The 19,696-nt window shown below is 45.1% G+C and overlaps 1 protein-coding gene across 1 annotated transcript in view; it reads right to left on the minus strand.

Annotated features, from left to right (window-relative positions):
* The window catches only part of LOXL2 (lysyl oxidase like 2), a 75,646-nt gene that overhangs the window by 18,955 nt on the left and 36,995 nt on the right, over positions 1-19,696 (minus strand). The window contains exons 5-8 of the mRNA XM_028707364.2: positions 18,929-19,148; positions 14,021-14,204; positions 8,807-8,958; positions 3,805-3,972 (exon numbers count right to left, since the gene is read on the minus strand). Coding sequence (XP_028563197.2) covers positions 3,805-3,972; positions 8,807-8,958; positions 14,021-14,204; positions 18,929-19,148 — 724 coding nt within the window. The remainder of the gene's footprint in view (positions 1-3,804; positions 3,973-8,806; positions 8,959-14,020; positions 14,205-18,928; positions 19,149-19,696) is intronic.

Consider the following 19,696-nt stretch of genomic DNA (forward strand, 5'->3'; position numbering starts at 1 on the left):
GGTGGTCTGATGACGCAATTCATTCCGAATGCAATGATTCTGGACTTGCTATAGCAATTGGGCAGCCAAGCTCTGAATTCCCAACTCCACCCTGAACACCACAAATCATCTATTAATTTATCAGCTTGATCTGTTTTGAGTCAGAAGTGCTGCCACAATAATATTGTTGCCTGTTATATAAACGAGGCCTCCCTGGCAACATCTGTGTGTTTGGAAGGACAACAGAAAGCTCACTCTGTAGCCAAGATGCGCTTTTATAACTAATACCATGGAGATAGTTTGTAAAGTATTGGAAATTACTGAAAGTTACAATAAGACCCTGTAAAGATGAACACCACATCAATAGCAATGGGACTGTTTTGAAAGTGCCCATTATGCAATGCTAACATACTTTTTTTTTGGACTGGGAGTGAAGTTTTCAGTGTAGTTTGGTTTTGGAAGAAGGGATGTCATTGATGCTTTAGCTGAGAATCCTGCATTTCAGGGGGCTGGACTAGATGACCCTCGGGGTCTCGTCCAACTCTGAGATTCTATGAGAAGCCAATTGTGAATGGAGCCTATTGTCTAGCACCTGTGAGATCGCTAACACTCCAATTCCTGGAGCAGTTTTTAAAACATTATTATTATTATTATTATTATTATTATTATTATTATTATTATTTTAAAAAATCTTGCTAGCATACCTTCCTTTTTATTTAGTTCCACACAAACACCTCATTTAGTTCTTAACATTATTTTGTTGTTGTTTTTTGTTTTTTAAAACCCTCCTGTTTGGTTTAAGGCATTTTTGAACTGAAATGTTTCTGAGTGGCTCAGATTTACTTTTAACTTAATGGTTAAATGGTCAGCCCCCTCCTTGAAATTTTTTTGGGGGCCCTTGGCCCCTCGTCTCCCCCTAAATGGCACCCCTGCTGAGCATGCAGGAGGGGTGTGTGTGTGTGTGTGTGTGTGTGTGTGTGAAGTCTGACAGCTAAGTCAGCACTGAACTCGCTGGCAAGGAAAAGACACATTGTGAAGTCTCTGGTAAAGGACCCCTCATGACTGCTGTTAAGACATTATGCATGTCCTCACACTTTCAGCCATGAGAATTAAAGGTCTTTTTACAGGAGACTGAAATTGGCTTTCTCTCTATCTGATTGGCAGCCCGCATTCCTGTATTTACTACATAGGAAGCTGCCTTATACCAAGTCGGACCATCAGTCCATAAAGCTCAGTATTGTCTACACTGGCTGGCAGAAGCTCTCTGGAATTTCAAACAGCATTCTCTCCCAGCGCTGCCTGCTTCTTGTAGTTGATGGAGACTGAAACTGTGACCTTTTACATGCAAAATGTGTGCCCTGCTCCTTAGCTTCAGCAACATGTGGTATAAATGCAAAAAGTGCTTCAGATTAGCACTATTGTCCTCTTTGGGCAAGATCCAAGGCAGGGAGGACATCACAAAAGGATATGCTTCTGAAGGGTGAATGAACTGTACGTACCATCGCTTCTGCAGCAACACACGGTCTAGTTAATTACATTGCCAACGGCCCCCTTGACCGGCTGCACACACATATACATAGGGTGCGCCCTGTTCCACACACAAGGGTCGCCGTATATTCCAATCAAGGGTGCAGCCTGGAGGAACACAAGGGCCTTTTCTCTTGCAAGTATCAGTAGCCCCGGCCACAGGAAATGCCCCACATCAAACAGCACTGGCCCTGCTTATGTCAACACAGCTGAGGGATCGGAAAGCATGGTGTTCCATGGATGTAGTTGCCCTCAACTCTTGAACTAGGAGTTGGCAGCCACACAAGAAAATAAACCAAATCTCTAAAGTGAGGCCTTCCAGCTCCAGCTTTGAGAGGAACACACAGTAGACTGTAGCGCTAGCTCCGCTTGCTGCCACCTCCTCCAGCCTTGACAATTAAGGTGTGTTTTGGCACCAGCTTATTTCCTGGGGAAATGTCCCAGAAACAGTTGGTGCTTTTTTGCAACGCATTGGGGGGTGGGGTGGGGTCACCAAAGGGAGCTCCACTTTTGGGTACTGTTGCAAAACAGAATTCCTCATCTAAGAAGACCTCACTTCCCAGCAGCGTTCTGCATAATGTCTGAACAATGTCAAAGGCTGTGGATGCAGCCCTGCTCATTCTGCCCCCAGTGCACTCTCACATCTAACCTGTCCTTTCTTAGGAAATGCTGCATTTTGATGCATTTCCCCTCAAAGTAGCTTTGATCTGAATTGCGAAAAACAATGAGCTAGAAAGGAACCAGGTCTTGTGAACTTTCTGGGTCAGCTAAAGTGGAAGGTTCCCCTGAGGTCAGGGGGCCAATGCAATTGCAGCTTGCACAACTCTCTGCAGAGGAGAAACACAAGTTACCCCCTTGGCAGGAAACCCAAAGCGTGGATGAAGAATAGCAATGTTTCCTTGAGCGGAAAATGCTTGAGTACAGCATCAAGTAATGAGCAATAACTGTGAATTTAAGTCTTAAATGACCCAGGAAATTAGGGCCTTGTCACAGCATTCAAAATGCATAAAGCATAAAAGAGGGGCCTGGGTTTGGGAAGAGCTGCTGACACCTCTCCGTAAAATAGAACAATCCCCATTTATGTAACTCCCTGAGCTCCTTGGAGGAAGGGTGGGATACCAATGTGGTTAATCAATAAGCTCCATGACAGCTGATGACAGGCAAACTGAAGCCAGAGGCCCGGGAGGGAAAGGACTTCAAGCAATGTGGATATTAAGGCAGGTGTGTCCTCTTAACAAGCATAGGACTAGCTCTGTGCAGCCACCTGTGGATTTGGTACCTTCCTCATCCCAACCAAAAACACTCACCAAAATATGGGTGGTCTTCTTTTCTTGTGTGGTTGGACATGATTTCATCTTAAACATTCTCCTGGGGTCTTTCATTTCTGTATTACATTTTACTTGTTGCTGCAAAGCTATTATACTGTCCACTTTCTACCACAGTTGCTTGTCTTAATACTTCAAGAATTTTCAATGAATACTGTAAGACCATATAGCTTATTTCACAAAGACATTGTAACTCTCCTGCCGTGACCTAAAACCAACATTACTACTTTCTCCCCATGGGTACAAGTTGCTCTTAAAGAAGAACTGGATTATTTGGGTATAGATGAATGTTCAGTTTCCATGACCCATTTCAAGTCTCACATGGTCCAATAATTTTAGGCCTCCCTAGTTTGGTGAACTTTTAATACAAATGAGGTTACGATTCTCTGATGTATGACTGGAACATTCCTTAAAAGCAGAAGTTAAGGCTGCTTGTAGCTCATGCTATTGGAATTAAGAGAGTCTTTGAGGTTGTGCTGCTTGTACACATTGCAGCCAATGTGAAGCTCCAGGTGGTTCCCGTCATGCATATGAAAACCTCAGTGCACTGTGGACCAAAAGGTGAGTGTGCCCCTAGCAAAGGAAGGGGAACCTGAGGCCCTCCGGGTTCTTGAACTAGGGCTCCCATCACCCCTAACCATTGGCCAAATGGACTGAGGTTGGTAGGAACTGGAGCCCAACAATATTTGGGAGGCCACAGTTTCCCATCCCTGCAACAGGGACGCAGCCAGAATTTTGTCTTTCTTCCTAACTTTTTAAAAGAAAGGAAAGGAAGATAGGAAGGAGAGAATAATGCAGAAGTATGGGGGCATGGAAAGAGAGATGGAGACAGCCAGATAAAGAAGGCAAACGAGTATAATGAAAAATGATAAGTGGTTCCCATGTAGCAGGTTGGTGTTCAGATTGGATCCTAGGTAATATTGCTCTTATCCCATTGGCCCACTAGGAAACCAGCCAAGAGTTATCAAGGTACCTGGAAGGCGTGGGCAGCGTAGCCAAGGCCCAGCTGGCGGCAGACCACCATGGCTTCTAGCGTGCCCCATTTGTCACTGCAGACTGTGCCCCACTTGAGTGTGCCATTGAGCTCCCGCAGGACTTCCACCCGGCCTTCGTAGGGCGTGCGGCCACCGCTCAAACGTATCTGTAAATTATAAAAGAAGAAAAATAAAAAGTGATAGCTCCTGTCACACACAAAAAAAACAAACAAACAAAAAAACTGGTCCTGTGCAAACAGCAAAGGGAGCAAAATTCGTTTCCTGTTGAAACCTGTTACCTAGAAACTCAAATCAAATTGTTTGTGCCAAGACAGAGGTAGAAAGTGTTTTTTTGGGATAGATATGAAAACCTTTCGGACCAGAGCTGCTGATCTGATGCCAGTTCTAAATAAGCACAAGACAAACCGAAGTGTGGACAAGCCTTAGTCATAGCAGCTCTGTACCGCCTGCCGTGTCGGAGGTGGTGGCCTCTGAATACTTTGTTAGCAATGGGAAGCATTGTGCTCGGGGCCTGCAGGCTTCCCAGCAGCGTCTGGCTGGCCCTTGTGAGAACACAATGCTGGGCTAGATTGTCCTTTGGTCTGATCTCAGGGCTCTTCTTATGTTCCTAAGTAAATCCCACTGAGTTCAATGCAGCTTACTCCCAAGGAAGTGTGCACAGGGCAATTCTACACAGAGCACTAAAATGGGGAAAGTAGAAATGCAACAAGAACAGTCCCAGGCAAATAAACTTATTAAAAGTCAGTAGCTTCTCCCTGGCTGGCCTGTGTGATTTCTAACAGCTAACACAGTTCTGTCTCTACTTGATTTGCAAGCATCCAGATAATCATCCAAAGACCCCCAGTTTTTAATGGCTGAATTGCACAACGGGCTCATCCACACGTCTGTTTGTCCTGTTCCTAGAAAGCACAAGGCTGAGTGGTTTTTTTTTGCGTGTTTGGTGCTTTCTAGGCACAGGGCTGAGCAGTTTTGGCTTTGTGCCACTGCTTTCTCCTGGAAAGCCAGCTCTTTAGAACTAAATTGGAACAAAATGCAATCTGTGGGAAAGCCCAGTTGCCGTTTGTTCCAATTCAGTGGTTAAGCAGCAGGGCAAATGGAGGTCTGGATAAGCCCAATGTTGATATAGTTTATGCAGAACTATGGGCAAGGTCACTATGCTGGGATGTGTGAAAACATTCTCAAGTTCAACAGTGGTCAGAGCTTTAAGTGTCCAGAGTGGCACTCCATTCACTTAGAGATTAGCTGGATTTAGCGACCTTCAGGCCTCCTCAGCGCCTAGGACTTGCCGATCGTATGGTCGGCGGTTCGAATCCCTGTGACGGGGTGCGCTCCCGTTGCTCGGTCCCAGTGCCTGCAAACCTAGCAGTTCGAAAGCACCCTCGGGTGCAAGTAGATAAATAGGGACCGCTTACTAGCGGGAAGGTAAACGCCGTTTCCGTGTGCGACTCTGGCTCGCCAGAGCAGCGATGTCACGCTGGCCACGTGACCCGGAAGTGTCTCCGGACAGCGCTGCCCCCCGGCCTATAGAGTGAGATGGGCGCACAACCCTAGAGTCTGTCAAGACTGGCCCGTATGGGCAGGGGTACCTTTACCTTTACCTTTAGGCCTCCTCTGGGACCTACAACTATGAATTGAACCTTTTACAATTGGCTCTAATGCTTCATTGGTGGGTTTATGGGCTGAGATGATTGGGAGCTGCTTGACTTTTTGATTGCTGAACTTTCCACTTCTCCACATCACTCATTATAGGAACAGCTTTTAAAGGCCTTCCTTGCCCATCTGGCCCCCACCCCCTTAATGCAAATGCAATTGCATATTGATTGGTGGTTAATTTGCCAGTAGCTGTGCAGATGAAGCCTGGGAACTTTGCTGTTACTTTTGACTTTAGCAGACTTGTAGACTGGTCACCCCTCAGGATCAGGTCTCAGAGTCTGCCCCCTTCCCCCAGGACATGGGACCTGGGTTTAAGAAAAGCCTTGTACAGTCCATTACAGAAGTTGCAGTGCCTCTTTGGCTGAGGGTCTGAAGCAGATGTTGATGTGATCTACGCCTAAGTATCACAGAGATGGGCAGTATGCCAAGTATCACAGAGATGGGCAGAAATGTTTAAGTTAGAGAAGGGCTTCAGATCAGCTCCAATTGTCTGGTATAAGGAAGCTTCCTTAGTGTCATTTAAAGTTGCATATTTGAGAGAGTTTTAATGCTACCAGCAGTGAGAAGCACAGGAGTGTTTATGAAGCACAGATCTTGAAGAATGACTAGCATGCTCATAGGCGCCGACTCCATGGGGCTTGAGGGGGCCCGAGCCCCCTCAAAAATTCGTTTGGGGGGGCTCCGCCCCCCCAATAATCTCCGGCGCCCCTCCAGCAGAGCGCCATCGCCGCCCCTCCCCCAGCCCAAAATGCACAGGGGGGGCGGGCTGCATGCCTCCTGCCCTCCCTCCCGAGCAAAAGCTCCACCCAATTTCCTTTGGAGCTGATTAATAGGCGCAGCACGCTCTCCCCTATTCGCTCACGAGGAGGCGGCGCCACTTTATTTGCATATTCATGAGCTTATTTATTATTCATGAGCTTTCCCAGGCCCCCCCCAATATTTTTTATAAGTCCGCGTCCCTGAGCATGCTGCTCTATGTTCTGCTCTCTGGGTCTAAAAGAACACAGATGTTAAAGTGAATGGAACAAGTAGAGTCTGGCCAAATGATCAGGATACAAATCCCACAAGTTCAGTGGTCTGCCTGCCAGCCAAGATCTTGAGCCAACATTTGAAGGTGACCTCAATGTGAAGGGCTGAGCAAAACCTTCTCTCATTCTCATTAAAACTAAATACATATTTAGTAACACTTTTAAGAAGTAGTCTAAAGCATCACCTTGGGGTGGGGACACAGTAGCTACCAGAAGAGTCTATGCATATTATTGGTCTCTAGCCATCTGTGGGCCCATGCTGCCAAGCACTGGATCCAGCTCACATGATGGCTTCTTCAAGTGGCTGCCATTTTGCCAATATAGTACTGCAATGCAGCACATCAAGTGCCCAACTGCATCAGACTCAAGTGCCATCTAGTCAAGCATCCTCTTCTCCTAGTTGGAAGCCAGATGTCAGTGGGGAGCCTGCAAGCAGAATGTGAGTGGCCACACCACTCTTCATTTCACAAAATTTGCTTGGAAGGGACCTGCACATGTTGCCCCGTAGCTTTATTTCTAGACCTCTAGGAGGGCTACAGACTATTTTTTTAAAAAGAAAAGAAAACCCACAGTTTTGGGCATCTGCCCAGGGATACCATTGGAAGCTATCTTAGCCACCTTGAGCAACAGGTTGGCAACTCCTGCTCTGAACCAACCCCAGGTCTCATCTGTTCTGCAGAACAGCATTAGCAATACACAAACACATGTTGTGAGGGTGACAACGAGTCTCATACAAATACAAATGGCTGCCCATTTGCAAATATGTTAGCACCATGAACCATAGGACTGTAATAGATTTTGCCCTTTGCTTCAGCCTAGACTGGAGTTGCCCTTAGCTCCTTGACCCATACGACTCTGCTGCTATGATCTCTCCAATACAGGTAGAACAACAAATCCACAAAGACATTCCCAAGTGCCCAAAGCACATCCCTTGTGTTTCCTTAGCAATACTACTGAACAAGCAAGTTGTATCCCAATAATATTATTCTAGATTGAAGGGGAATAAAGGTAAAGGGACCCCTGACCATTAGGTCCAGAATAGCTCAGAGTAAAAACCTCCAGCACTCTTCTGGACATTTTGATTGTGGCTGTACTATTTTGTGCTTCTAAAATTGAAAGAAGCCTATTTTCTTGGAGTTAATGATCAATGCATGACATGTGGCATACCCAGGGGTTTTTTCAGCCGGAACTCACTGGAACTCAGTTCTGGCACCTCTCAGGTGGGCACCATTGCCGTTCTAAAAGAATGAGGATGGTTTTCTGGAAAAATAGAACTGGGCATACCTGATGAAGGAAGTAACATTGATCAGAAAGCCATGGGCACAATCTGCTTGGAAGTTCTCCTGCACCATCCTTGAGACCTCCTTTTGACTAGAGATACAAAGACTTCAACCCTGAGATCTTCAGCATGCACAACTGTTGTCTACTATTGAGCTCTGGATCTTGATATGACCAGGCAAGGGATGGAGAGCTCTGCATTCAGGTTAATGTTACATGACTCCTTCTATACTCCAGCTTAAGTACTGTAGCCTTGAGGATAAAAAGACCATGCCATGTTTTTCCTTCCCTTCTGCTACCACTTTGTTCAACATCTTGTGTGATGAAAAGTGCAGGAGAATTCAAAATGTTTGCTCAAAACTTTCTGACATTTTGGTTGATCCTAATAAAGCTGTTGTGGCACTGTGGATTTTGGATTTCACCCACAGTGGGAAAGTTTTGATGTCATACTAAACCCTAGTTTAGCATAACAAAGACCTACTTCAGATAGCCTTAGGTTTGCTCATTCCCACCTCTTTTCTTTTCCTTTGGTGCTTAAATGCAGCTAGTTGTTTCATAAACTGACAACCTGCGAATCATGGGTTATGAAGCTAGTTTGTTTGTTTTATTTTTAAGAAACCACAGTAAACATTAGCTACAGCTTAGGATACCTACGGCAAGCTAAACTGTGGTTAAGGGAAATTGGAAGCCAAAGCCATGCTAGAGGAGGGGCAGGCAGGGCAGCGTGCAAGCCCTTCCCTTGAACTCATCTAGGTTCATTCTTGACATGTTCAACTATGGTTTAGTGTGACATTTCAAAATGGTCAGCATGGTTTGAACTTTCCAACTTTTGCAGTAGCTGTGGAAAATGGTGCCAGCTTTCTGAAATATTCCTGTGAATTAGCTCCTGTGAGTTAGCTCAGAGTTTATTTTCACACTTGCTTGTGTAGGGGAACTGTTGCTTGTGGAAAATATCACAAATACAAAAAAAAAAGCAGAAAAATGGTTCTCCCATTATAGACAAGACAGTTCTGTTCCTTACCTGGTTTTGGAATCCCATAGCTGGAACATTGCATCTTACAGAAGCATCTTCTTCATGAGTGCAACTTCCTAACTGGGTGCTGAATTTGCAGTCTGTGAAAGACTTTTCAAATCCTTTGCAATTTGCTTCAGTGACATGGATGGGGCCCATACCTTGAAGAAGAAACAGACATTCTCAATTTTCTACAGCAAGTAAGATGAAGAAACTTTGCATTTCAGATATCATACTTCAGAACTCTAGACTTATCAAATCCCAAGATCTAGAAACTTCAGATACTAACCCAAGAAGACCACAGAGTAAGGATTTCTGCTAATGCTTCTTGCCACTTTTTAAAAACTGCTTGAGAAATTATTTCCAGTAGCTTATTTTGCTATAATAAAGAGGCCAGAAGGAAAAGAAAGGCCAACTTTCCACTTCTCCATCATTTATAAACTTCAGCTGGGGAACTGGAAGCAAAATATATATTACCCAGCACTTTTGGCAATTTCCTCCCCGCCAGGAAGCTGCACTTGATCAAGCTCTGACATTTCAGTGGGAACTAGGATACTTTTTCCAGGGCAATATAAAAGAACAGAAAAACAAGTAACTTCAAATACAGGTGGGCTACTTGAGGAGTCCAAGATTGTTTGGCCTTCTGAGGATACAAAAGGATTCCACAGGATGTTTTGAGCTTCAATAAGGCTTGGATAAGTATTTTATCATCAAAAAAAATTATTTGGTTTTTTGGGTGTAGAATGACTCACACTTCCCACTTTAACATGGATAAAACTGGGACCTAGTTAGCCAAAGTTGATTGCTTGTTAAGCCTGAAGCCCTTTCTCCAATAAATCTGTTGCAGCCTGGACCTATGTGTGTTTACTGAGAAGTCTTGTGGCATCGAAGTAGGCCCCTACAATACAACAGAGGCCTTAGCCTCTAACGCATTCATGATGATTTGTGCTCACAATGCTATTGGGGCAGTCACACGTGGTTCTGCTTTCAATATTATTTGCAAAACCCTGCAAAGGTTTTGGTGCAGCCTTAGTGTTTCATTTCCAGTGAGTGCATATCTTGTAGGCAGCTGCCTAGATGCCATAGCTCTTCATACCACAGATGTTGAGTGGGTGGGACTGTCCTGCTTTTGTTGTATTACAGCCCCTCTGAAGAACAGTAATGTGGTAGTGTTGGGCACAATATCACAGAATATCACAGAACAACCAACAAAGCAGAATAAATCCACCACTGATGCACTATTACTGTGTCAAAAACATGCTGCAAGATATACCTGGGATAAAGCACCAACCTGGGGGGGGGGGGGGGAGCGCTAAGGCAACACAGGCCTTTGAGTGAATCGGCTTCTGGGCCTGCTTCTGGGTATCAAGCATGCCCTGAATAGCTTGTGCAATTTGTACCTCATCCTGTCTTCTGTACCCACTCCTCATTTTCTTGGTGATAGCCCATCAAACTATTATTCATCTACTTCTAAAAACATCCTGTCTGTTTGCATGGACTCTCATCAGAGGTGCCAACTTGCAAGGCAGATTTTTTTTGGGGGGGGGGGGCAGCCGGGAAGATCCATGGGGTGGAGCCAAACACGGTGGCAGCGTGGCTTCAATGGCTGGAAGCTCCTCCTCCTGCTGCTGCTGCCACACTGTGCTCAGCTCCATGCTTGGCTGGGAGCTGCTTCCCGCCTCCTTCCTCTCCACAGCAGCAGCAAGAGGAGAAGCTGCCGGCCACTGAAGCTGTGCCATGCTTGGCTCTGCACTTGGCCTCCTCCGCCCCATGCTTTTTGGCTTGGCCCCCTCCCAAAATATATTTGGGGGGGAGCAAAAGGCTCTCAGGAGTTGACGCCCCAACTATCATATTGCAATGCCCCCCACATCCTGGTCATTGTCTAGCCATTCCTTAATTACCAGTCAGACCTGCAACAAATAGTGGCAGTGTGGGGGCTTTGTTCAGGGTTCCAGCTAGCCAACTCTTTCCCCAGGATTTAATGCTGGCAGCTTTGGAAGAAAATGGTGCTACCATTCAGAGTAAGCAACTGGAAAGGACTGTCACAATTCAGTTTTTATTCAGATATCCAGGCCTACCTTCCCTTCCCATTCAGGGAGGGAATCACAGCCCAGTGGCAGAACACCTGCTTTGCATGAAGAAGGTTCTCGGTTCAATCCCTGGCACCTCTGGCTTAAAAAAGTTTGTGATTTTCTTGACTTTTTAAGGACCAAGCAAAACATTTCCAACCAAGGGCAAAGTGCAGCATGTCTGGGCTTGTTCCCCATTTATCCTCACATCTACCTCCTGTGAGGTAGATTATGCTACCGGCTCAGGATCTCCTAGTGAGTTTCATTGCTGTGCAGGGCTTGGAGTCCTTGTTTTCTCAAGTCCAGCACTTTCTCCACTATATGAGTGTTTGCATGTGCAGGTGTATTTCTGTAGTTAGCCTTTCACTCATGGCATACTCTGTAGACCCACTGAATTAATAGACATGATTAACCTAGGTCTATTAATTTCAATGGGTCTACTCTGAGAAGAGGTTAGTTGTATACAATCCATAATGTGAGGGTTTGGAGCCAATTAACTGATGTGAAAATCCCCAGTTTACCAGATGATAGAATCCTAGAGATGGATCTGCCGGATCTGCCACACAGGATGCAGTAATAGCATCCTTGACAGAGGACATCTGTTTTAAAACCTCTAATGAAGGAGAACCCATAAATACCTGAGGCAGCCTGCTGCACTGTCAAACACCCGTCACTAATAGAAAGCATCACCCACTGTCCAGCTGAAATATGCCTCTTTGCAATTTCTACCCATCAGTTCCTAGTCCTGCCGCCTTGAGACACAGACAACAAGTCTGATCCATATTCTGTTATGACAGCCCTTCATATATTAGAAGACCACAATCATGTCTTCCCTTAATCTTCTCTTCTCCAATCTAAGCATATCCAGCCTGGATGGGTTTTAAGGACTTAAGAAAGGCCCCAAATTCATTTATGCTAGCATTTTGCCCCCAACATATGAAGCCACCTTATTGGTTACAGCATCGATCCATCAAACCAAATATTGCTTGCTCTGGCTGGCAGCAGCAACTTGCCAAGGCTTCAGGCAGAGAGAGATCTTTTTCAGCTCAGCCACCCAAGACGGTAAAAAAAGAGAGAGAGAGAGAGAGAGTTTCCAGGGTCTGACTGTGTAATGTGGCAGCAGGCAGCACGTTTGAGCCCTTCACGTGGCAGCCAAACCTTTTCGTGTGATGGCTGGCACTTCTGCAGCCATAACTGCAATTAAATTCACATCAGAGAACTCTTGTGTGCTGCTTGGCTGGCAAGCTTGCATTTTTAAGATTCCAGAGAGCTGCAGTGTGTCTCATACATTTTTATTCCTTTTCCTTTTCCTTCACCCCAAACCACACAGCTCTGGAGGCATCTCACCCTTCCATTATGTTTTATGGTGTGGTTTTTGGTTAGGTAGTGGATAGTAATACAGGCCTGGGGGCTGAGGAAGAGTCCATGGAAACGATTGCCTCACAAAGCTGCAAGGAACCTTCTTTCCCAGCTTGAGGACCACGCTCCCTGCTGGGGGCCACATGCCTGCGATGGTTGGGGCCACAGGCAAAAGTGGGTAGAGCAGCCCTGGAAACCTTTACCCTGTGCACAGCTGGCTACTTTCTATCCCTGTGGTCCTCCAGATGCTGTTGGACTCCAACTCCCATCAGCCCAGGGCCGCATGGCCAATGGCCGGGGAAGATGGGAGCTGTAGTCCACCAACACCTGGAAAGTCATAGAGTTCCCCATCCCTGTTCAACACAAACACACTTCTCCATGCAGGCATTATCAGAGTTAATGATAACCCTGCTCTCTTCAAAAAATTCCTTCCAGTAGCACCTTAAAGACCAACTAAGTTAGTTCTTGGTATGAGCTTTCGTGTGCATGCACACTTCTTCAGAATTTTTTGACTATGGCAGACCAACACGGCTACCTATCTGTAACTGCTCTCTTCAGTTTAAGGACCTGCTCCAGCCAGGCCAAAGCACTCCAAGAACATATCCTTGGGGCTGATAATGCCTCTTGTTTGCCTGGATGGAGTTTGTGTGTCAAAAATTTGTTTTTTGTTTCCTGCTGGCTAAAGGTAGGAGCCACATTCATCGCCCCACCTGTTTTGCTGCTTCTGCTGCTGCCCTCTTTTGCCTCTGGGCTCATCCTCTGCTGGTATATGTCCCCCTGGACGTGGCCCATAAAGGAACGCAGATCTGGGCCAGAAAAGATGCCCACCTCTTTTCTAGCATGATCAAGACATTGAACCTAGGCCTGGGGTGGGATCAAGTGCACCCCTCAAGTAAGCAAGTGGTTGTCATTCACATCTAGGAGGAAAAACAAAACTTGCGATGCAGGACAATGTTGCGGTGACAGCAAGAGCTGCAACTTCCCCAAGGCTGAATGTCCCAGCCTTCACTGATAAGATCCCCCACAGGTGAGATCAATATGTGTCTGTACAGACACACATTGCACCCCTCTGTGGGTATTCAGAATATCTGAGAGTATGGACCATGGTCTTGCTACTGCATAGGGACATAGGAAGATGCCTTGTTCCAGGTTAGACGACTTGCCCTCTAACCTGACATTATCTACTCTACATACCTATACCTAAGCCCACATGGCTTAAGTCCAAGCTACCTGAAAGACCATATTCCCTCATATGAGCCTGCCTGAAATCTTTGGGGGAGACCCTTCTCTCAGTCCCACCACCCTCACAGGCACACGTGGTAGGGATGCAGGAGAGGGCCTTCTCGGTGGCTGCTCCTGGACTTTGGAGTTCCCTCCATAGAGAAGATTGATAGGCTCCCTCCTTGTTGTCCTTCCCCTAGCAGGTGAAGACTTTCTTGTTCCAACAGGCTTTTGGGAACCGACTGCTTTTAATGAAAGGCTGATACTGTGCTATTTTACTGTAATTATTTGTATGGTTCTCTCTCTCTCTCTCTCTCTCATATGTGTGTGTGTTTAATTTTTTCAATGATGATTTTTAATGTTTTTAGCTGTTTTTGTTTTTATCTTGAGTCAATACTCTCAATGGCAGCAGCTCTTCAAGGGCTTGACGCTTGGTCCCTTTATTTTAAACCAGAGGTGCTGGGGATTGAACCTGGGATCTTCTTCATGCAAAGCAGGCGCTCAGCCACTGAGTTCTTCATCTTGCTGTCCTGACAGCCCCCTCTAAAGGTTCCTGCACAGGAAGCATGCTTACCTTGGCCAAGCCTTGCACCCATAATAGCCTCTTTGGCAGATCCAAAGCCTAGCTCTCGGCAGACCACACTTGCAGAAACGAGGTTCCACTGGTCATCGCAAACAGTTCCCCATTCCCCATTCATCAGCACTTCAATGCGACCTTCGCCAATCTTGGCTCCTCCCTTTAACCTCACCAGTGGAAACTGAAAGATAAAGACCAAGGGGAAAAACCCTTAAGTTCATAGGAATGTAACCGTCACAGGCAGCTGTCTATAACGTGGAGCAAATTGCTTCCTATTAGGAACTGGAGATGAAATTAACTCAGTTTATAGATGCAATTTTCCTGAATACACTACTGGAGGTGGCAAATTGTTGTTAAAACACACATTGTTTTGAAGGAGGGATGGTTAAGTGATGCTGCAACCTAGGGCATGATTCATTGTGGGGACAGAGGAGTCATTTTCTCACATTTTCAACTTTTAATTCAATTCTTCACATTTTCACAGCAATTTGTTATTTCTTTTTTGGAAAAAAATAATGAAATTCCGCATCATTTTAGTGATTTTTTAAAAATGTACATTTGTGTATGCAGTTTTGACAAATGTACACATTTCTGTAAAGAATCCCAAATACGATCCATTTTGATGTACACTTTATCCTAATATACACAGTTTGATACAAATTATTTGGTCAGAGAACTGCATCACAAAATTTGGGGAACGCTGAATCTTGAAGAATAGATGTGTTTTCAGTTTATATACTGGTTTCAGAAATGTGAATTAGGTAATTTCTCATTAAAATGCAAATAAAATTAAATTTTTCCCTCCCCCAACTTATGGGCGCTTCAAGGAATATGAGGTAGTTCCTGGCCTACTCCTTTTTAACTCTGCCTTAAAGGGACAGATTAGGCTTCTCAGTAGTCGACAGGTCAAGAGGAGCTTCTGTGCCCTATGATTAGCTGAAGCAGGCTAGATTGTGTAATCCTAACACATTTGTGCACATTTTCTAAATTTGGATGAAGGAGGGAGAAGAGATGAACTTGCATGGTTAATTTGATTTCTTTGACATAATTTTGTATCAGGTATAAAGATCTCATCTTTTCAGCCTTTACTGATAATGATAATGATTGTTGAATTCCAGCTCCTGAAAAGTTGGAATTAAAAAGAGACACAGCTATGCCCACTCAGGAGTATCTAACACTCATGTTCCTTCAGGCCCCCAAATCCAACAAGAACATCAACAGCTATGAGCCATAGGAAATATTTTAAATAAACTGAAAACAGGTTCCTCATCCAAGGACACGATGTACATACTCCACCATAAGGTTAGAGGACTGAAAATCCATGCTTCTATATAAACAACAAATAGAGCAATTCTTGGTGCTGAAATAAATGCACTCTCTGATGACTTACAGGATAACAGGGCTGTTCCAGGAACTCCACCCCAGCTAGGTTAGTCTGAAATTCCATTAGGGAAAAAAACCTCCTTCTCCCACAGAACTCAGGTGTTTTATGGATGCATTTTGGAATCAAATGATGGTGTGACGGACAGCTGAGCCAGACCAGAGTCTGGTGATGCAGTGCCTCTGAATTCCACCAGAGGGCTGAAGCCTCTGTCTGATTGGTTACCAAAAGGGGGGTGGAGCCAGTGTTTTGGGAGGGAGAATAAAAGGATAGTTTCTAAGATAGTTGAGCAGATAGTTAGAGGGAAAGAGCTGGAGCAATAGTTAGTTCTGGTCTGTGTGTGACAGCCTGATCCGCATCAACTGCACAGCTCCCTTTGACAGCGGGGGGAGAGAAAGGGCTGGCTGGGGGGGGGGGGAGAGCAGCTTGGGGGAGGGAGAGAACTTTTGCCTCCCTTTGCTTCCCCCCCCCTCCCGCGTCCAATTAGCCACCACCTTCCACACAGCACCCCGCACACGCTCCTGGTCCCTCCAATGACAATGGATAGATCACTGCCAGTTTTTTATACTGGGAACAGACTGCAACCTTTTGGAAGTTGGAAGTGCCTGGCCTCGGCTAATCAATCCAGCTCCATACATCTGTCTGCAACCTAAATGGCATCATGCTTCCTGTGTTGCAATTTCTATCTCTGCTATGAATGTAGGAAACAAGGCGTGACACTAAAGCAGGGGTCAGCAAACTTTTTCAGCAGGGGGCCGGTCCACTGTCCCTCAGACCTTGTGGGGGGGCAGATTATATTTTGAAAAAAAAAAATGAACAAATTCCTATGCCCCACAAGTAACCCAGAGGTGCATTTTAAATAAAAGGACACATTCTACTCATGTAAAAACATGCTGATTCCTGGACCGTCTGTGGGCTGGATTGAGAAGGCAATTGGGCCAGATTCGGCTCCAGGGCCTTAGTTTGCCTACCCATGCATTAAAGTGTGGCAGCTTTTTTATACAAGATGGGATCATGGATCCATAATCTCCAGGAGTGCTGCTAACCAGTTTCACCAGCATCAAACATTCATCTATATATATATATATAAAAACCCAAAACCAATGCTTGTACTGTATGTTCCTTTGGGTAGTTTATCTGTTACAAGTCACAGTTATATAACGGAAAGGAATTGTCCACATTTAACATCTACATAGCAAGAATAGCAGACAGCAGGAGAGAAACAAGGAGCTGCAAGTTCAGCCAAGCCAGCCAGCTCAGCAGTCAGTTGGCTTGAACAGAAGAATTTTGAACAAGAATGTGGCAAGTCTTTTGCCAAGAGCCTTGCCATTTCCAGCACTAAATGGAACATACGCTGTCCTCAGTCAAAAAACATCCCAGGTCAAAACAGGAGGGAGGCTATAAACGAGGCCTTGCACAACAGGAACACTAGCATCGTTACAGTACAAATGTTGCTCTGATGGACTGAAGACAGATGCAACTTTTTAAGAGTAGTAAATGTAGCTTGAGTTGAGTACATCTTCCCTACTGACAAACAAACATGCATTTCTGTTCTAGAGTGGTAAGCTTTGGAAAACAAGAGCTTCAGTGTGGTTGTTGCTTTCTTGGAACCATTCACTCTGAATTGGGGTGAGGGGCTCATTGTGATGAGTAATCATTGGTTAATGCCCATGATATCAGCAATGAAACCATCCCTTAATTCCTGGACCACTTTTGCAACTGGATAGATAGATAGATGATAGATAGATAGATAGATAGATAGATAGATAGATAGATAGATAGCAGTTTCATACAGTGGTACCTCGGGTTAAGAACTTAATTCGTTCCAGAGGTCCATTCTTAACCTGAAGCTGTTCTTAACCTGAAGCACCACTTTAGCTAATGGGGCCTCCTGCTGCTGCCACGCCACCACCACACAATTTCTGTTCTCATCCTGAAGCAAAGTTCTTAACCCAAGGTACTATTTCTGGGTTAGCAGAGTCTGTAACCTGAAGCGTCTGTAACCCAAGGTACCACTGTACTGTGGTTGGAGAATCTACTAAGGCAACTGCTGAGAACGCTGTTATCCCGTCACTGCATCCCAGAGAGTATGTGTATTCCTACAGCTCTGTAAATAATGCCCAAATATGCACAAGGAATTCATGGAAATGTGCTATGAGTCACACTGGAATATCTTATCCCATTGCTCATGGTTGTGCAAACTTTCAGCCACATTAACTGTGAAAGAAATAGGCTCAAGCTACAGTGCTGTGGGCACTGATGTACCCAGTTTAATGGCAACAGCTTCCCCCAAGGACACCTGAAGGCTGCCGTTTTGTGATGAGGATACCACGAGTTTTCTTTTAGAGATCCATAAACCTCTCACATGGTTCACTGAGGGTAAAGGATGTCAACCTGGTGCCCCTCAGCTCCCAAGATGCTGTGGCTGGCTAGAGCTGACAGGAGTTTGCAGAGTCCAAAGAGTCCAGAGGGTTCTAGGCGGACAAAGGCTGATTTACAGTGAAGACATGCTTGAATGCAAGTAATTCAGCGAACAGGACAGCAATAGTCCACTTACTCAGGCCCCAAACTGATATCACTGTGCATCTCCCACTAGAAACTTGGCCAGGGAGTGTATGCCCTCTCCATGGCTGAAGAATATGGGCAGGCCTTCTTCCATTGGGAAATTAGCCAGTGTGGTGTAATGGATTAGACACATGCTTGGCCTAGGATTAGGGAGACACTGGTTCAAATCCCTACTCAGATATGAAAGTCACAGAATTACCTTGGACCAGTCATTAGCTCTCACCATATGAACATAAAAAGGGGAGGGGAGAGAACAATGTATACAACACTGAGACCTTGGGGGAAAGGTGGGATATAAATGTAATAAATTAATGAGAGGCATTTGAGTCACTGCATCCAACTTGATGCAATCAGAGAATAATTTAGGAGCAGAATAAATGTGAGATGAATGCCACCGCCCGACCTCAGAGCATGGGAAGTCAAACAAAGATTTATAATTTGGCATAACATTTGGACTGTTTGATTATTTTACAATTTGAAATGTTTTTAATGTGGTTTTTATTGGATTGTTAAATTGGAAAACTTAATAAATATTATTATTATTTTTAAAAAGATGCAGTCGGAAAGGTTGTGTGGGCTGGAGACCATCCGGACCAAAGTTGGGTGTGGCTCTTCAGCCACAAGGTGGCTGTCCTTGGATCAGGGGATGGCAAGTAGATTTAGATGAGAAAACATTTGTCTCAGTCATATCCACACCATTCCACTTTAACAGTCATGGCTAACTGAAGTTTGTCACGGGCTACAGCCCCCAACACCCTTAACAAACTACAGTTCCCAGGATTCTTTGTGGGAAGCCAAGACTGTTAAAGTGGTATAAGAGTGATTCAAACGTATGGTGCGGAGTGTTAGCTTAAGCCTTCCACATGAGCCACATGGTTGGTTGAATACCCACAGCTGATTTCAAGCTCCACAAATTTATTCTCCTCAGCAATAGCTGAACATATTTCTCTCTCTCTTACCTCGGGTTGGAAAGCTTTTCGGAAACCGCTGTGGCTGCCCGGGGCAAAAGCACGACCAGGGTAGCAGCTCACCACGGCAGGCATCCCATTCTCACATGTTGCGTTCCCACTAGCTGTGCTGATGCGATTGCCCAGTTTGCAGCTGGAGATGTGTGCCTCATTGCCCGTGCAGTCCATGGAATAAGCCCAATAAGTGTGCTTTCTTCTGGCTGCCGTCATCCTTGAAGGAAGGAAGAAACTGGAATCACTGAGAGCCACATGCTGAGATAACAAAAAGTTGTGTTTAGCCAGATTAATTGAAGCAATAGGTTTGTCTTATGGGCCAAGTCTTGTGACACTGCTCACATGCAAGCCAGATAAATTCACACAATCAAATAAGCATATTCATCCAAATGCATATACAGGACTGTCTTGAACTGAGATACATGAAAGAAACAGAACTCATTAAGAACACATCTCTTATACATAAAAGAAGAGCTCTCAATTCAGGACCAAGGTTTGAGCTACTTCAATATGGCTTTAAGGATTCAATGTCTTGTATAGCAGGACAGGGGAACCTGTGGTCCTCCAGCTGCTAATGGACTCCAACTCCCATGAGTCCCAACAAGCTTGGCCCATGGCCAGGGATGATGGGAGAGCAAGTCCAACTGAATCTGAAGGGACCTGGGTTCACCATCCCTGCTACGCATGGCAGTGAAAATCTCAGAATGCTGTGTTGTGCAATGCTTTGAGGAAACCTTCCACTCTGCCTAAATCCACAATAGTTTT

This window comes from Podarcis muralis, chromosome 15 (assembly GCF_964188315.1).
Source record: "Podarcis muralis chromosome 15, rPodMur119.hap1.1, whole genome shotgun sequence".
Lineage (NCBI taxonomy): Eukaryota > Metazoa > Chordata > Lepidosauria > Squamata > Lacertidae > Podarcis > Podarcis muralis.